This window comes from Lolium rigidum, chromosome 2 (genome assembly GCF_022539505.1).
Source record: "Lolium rigidum isolate FL_2022 chromosome 2, APGP_CSIRO_Lrig_0.1, whole genome shotgun sequence".
Taxonomy (NCBI): domain Eukaryota; kingdom Viridiplantae; phylum Streptophyta; class Magnoliopsida; order Poales; family Poaceae; genus Lolium; species Lolium rigidum.
The window spans coordinates 45,375,197-45,378,512 of NC_061509.1; the positions used below are offsets into that span (position 1 = coordinate 45,375,197).

General features: G+C 47.4%; 1 protein-coding gene across 1 annotated transcript; it reads right to left on the reverse strand.

Annotated features, from left to right (window-relative positions):
• Positions 1-609: 609 nt before the first annotated feature.
• LOC124686344 lies at positions 610-3,316 on the reverse strand. The gene is made up of 2 exons (XM_047220308.1): positions 3,046-3,316; positions 610-1,251 (listed from the first exon to the last, which is right to left on the reverse strand). Exons 1-2 carry the CDS (start codon positions 3,174-3,176, stop codon positions 801-803), a joined length of 582 nt encoding a protein of 193 aa, XP_047076264.1. The 5' UTR covers positions 3,177-3,316; the 3' UTR covers positions 610-800.

A 3,316-nucleotide genomic window follows, 5' to 3' on the forward strand; every position in this document is an offset into this window, starting at 1 on the left:
CTGAGCCCACTTTTGAATGTATGGCATGATTTTGCTATTACTTGATCTTGTCGTCCATACACATTGATCCAACTTTTCCAACAACATCAGCCACCCACTGGCCGTCGATCCTGCGACCCACAAGCACTGAGGCTGCATTTAGTCTCAGGTTAAGGAGGGACGGGTTGGGGATATCCATGTCCAAACTGATGATGGTAGTATCATTTTCTGTTCAGACGGATGAATTGGGTCACTAGGTGGATAGATTGTTGTCATGACTGTTTTTTCATGAAGTGGTGAGATAACCTTGATTAAGCACGGATTTTCCCAAGAAATTGTGACATGGTTCTTTTGTAGGTGATCTAACCTGATACTCCAATTATCAGAGTTTTATTAATATGCTGGTGACCTGACCTGATGCTCTAATTCTCACACTGTTATTATGAAAGTGTGACACGGAAGAGAACATGTACTGCGTCAACCTGTGTGCATTATCGAATATAATATTCCCTCCGTCCACAAAAGGATGTCTCAACTTTGTCTAAATTTACATGTATCTACACACTAAAACACGTCTAGATACATGCATATTTTGATAAAGCTGAGACATTCTTTTGTGGACCGAGGGAGTACTACAGTCTGATGATTGGTCAGAAAATATAGCATTGGCCGAAGCTGGCAGAGCAACAAAGATTATGTTCAGCACTCCACCATTATTACAAGACTTTTAGTGAGAGATCTGTTCTCGGCCAAGTTCCAGTCAAGTAGTAACAATGTTCAGATTACAAAAGAAAACAGAACAGCTAGCTACAGGCACCTCCTTACACCATCATCTGCGCAATGTCCTTCCTGAAAACGCCCTCCATCATGTCCTTCCTTCTGGCAGTGACGGACGGGAACGGCAAGGAGGAGATGCGCCTGCACTGGCTGCTCGCGCTGATTCTGGTGGACTGCATCATCGTGGGGAGGATAGGGAAAGACTTGGGTCGGATGTTCAGGGGAGAGAACAGCATCTTCCCGCTGGAATCATGCGTTGAAGTCTTGGATGCAGGCTTCTGGGCTCCCGCGGCCTTGTTCATGGTGGAGAGATGCCTGTACTGCTCTGAGCTGCCGCTCGGTAGGCCTGGAGGATGGGGGCGAATCTGCGCCGACGGCTTCATGCGGTCGAGCCAGCGAAGGATCGCGTTCCCAACATTCCGACCAACTTCCAAGTCCCTCTCCTGAATTTTCTTGTGCACTGAGACTGCAACGTCGAAAATACTACGTGTTCGCCTGGATTACGTAGAGGAGAAAAGGATCAGACCAATCATGATTTTTGGCTAGCATTGTAAAGTGACATCAGGGCTATTTAGTCCCAAATTACACTAATAATCATTAAGCAAATTCATCTCGAGGGTTGATAGAAATACTTCACCACCAGTTCTGTTCAATGATCCTATTTTTAAACCGAACAAGTTTATTTATCTATCAGAACTGGCTATCTGAATTCTTTAATTCTTACAAAAACAGCTCAGCTATGACCAGATTTAGTGCGGCAGACAGCATCAGGTTTACAAAACAATACAGGATCAAGACATGAAACCAGATTCAGAAATCCCGAAGTTGAATAAAGACCAGTGATCAAAAGATTAAACAGAGCTGCTGAAATTGTGGTTTTCATACAGCGGTTGAATCCCACAAAGCCACAGGAGACTGGATGGAATGAGAGAAAGGCAGTGTGATCATAACTACCTGGTCGCAAGTATTCAGAGACAGCTCAGGCTCAATAGACGTGAACAATAATAACAACTTACAAGGTGAAACGAGTCTCATGCAAGGTTTGTTTGTTAATGTTTATGTTTCAACGGTAGTCTAAGGTAAGCAGGTAGCAAAGCAAGACAAAAGTATCGAGATGACGACAGCAGCAGCAGAATCAAGAGCAAAATCAATCTACCAAGGAATGTGGGTTGTGATCTATAGCAAAAGCAAGGTGGAGCTAGTGGTATCATCTGGCGCAGCAAGGGGCAGTCGACCAACAACAATGGTGGAATCGTCAAGCAGCGACGGAATCGATCGGAAGAAATAAACAACAACAACAACAACAACAACAACAAGTTTTCCGATCCAAAAAGCAGCACGGAGTTACGACGTGCAGAAAACCCTAACCGGGCACTGATACCATGTTAGACAAACAACAGATTGTATTAACATGGGGCCAAAGGCCACAATATGTAGTACATCTGACTTGCGGTACACAATAGCAAATCTAGACAACTATGGACTCCTAGAGACCTAGACGTGATACTCCTCAACAAAATGAACTCAAGACTACGCACGCAAATCGCAAGCGCGTACAGCTTTGCTCAACTCCAAATGAGAAGTGGCTCGAACGTGTAATGCAGTAAAGTCAATTGTATCACTGGCATCCGGCATCAGGTACACCTCTCACGACATTGTAGACAGCTTTACCATGTAAATTTGTGATATAAAACCATAAACGCAACCTCCCAGTTACAAGTTTACCCCACAGAGACAGCAGCAAACCCGAACACAGCACTTACGCTCCCTTGCCCGGAAACAGGGAAGCCGGATGTGCCTACCTTCATGTCTGGGATCTGATGCTGGACAGCTTGTTTGTGTTAATAGAGCTACGGTCGCACACGCGAAGCTGTAAATCGGTGACATTATGGCCTGCATACAAGGAGATAGAAGCACGTCCTAGCGTGCTAGTCCCTAAGCAAGGCACCGCAAACAGTTAGCAGCTTTGCTATGTATTTCTTCAGCTCAAGCTGCTGCTAAAAACAAACCTGAAGCAAACTCTTGCTCCGGTGCTGCTTCCAGCGTTCTTGGTTTTCACAGTATGGTTTGCTGGTCCAGCACACGACAAGGGCACGGGTTAAGCATTGGTTGGTTTGACCGACGGACACGACAGGGGGAGGGAGCATGCCCAATGAACCACGAAGGGGAGCTAGCTAGGCGCTGAACGAAGGAGAGGCGCTGGGAGGGAACAGACAAACACAGAGCCGTCCGTCCGTCGGTAGGGGAGCAGAGGCCAGAGGGTGGGTTGGGGCGGTGGGGATTACCTACCTGTATACGAAGTCCCTGACCCTGGGATGGTTGGGGCCGATGAGGCGGCGCTGGCCGCGGAGCGCGAGGCGGTAGGTCCGCCTGAGGCCGAGGAAGTAGGCCGTGATCGCCGTCAGCTCCCACAGCACCATCACTCTCCGGCGGCGGCGGCGAGTCGATTTGGCGATTTGGGTGGAAAGGAAGGAAGGGGACCGATTTCGATTCGTGGAGGAGGGGCAAAGCGGTAAATAAGTAAGCCAAGGACGAGAAGGTATAATTCCTTCCACGAAGA

Coding starts and splice junctions, on each gene's coding strand:
- LOC124686344 (XM_047220308.1), bottom strand. CDS start 3,176: ATGGTGCTGTGGGAGCTGACGGCGATCACGGCCTACTTCCTCGGCCTC. Junction 1,252..3,045: donor GTCAGGGACTTCGTATACAG/GTAGGTAATCCC, acceptor TACGTAATCCAG/GCGAACACGTAGTATTTTCG.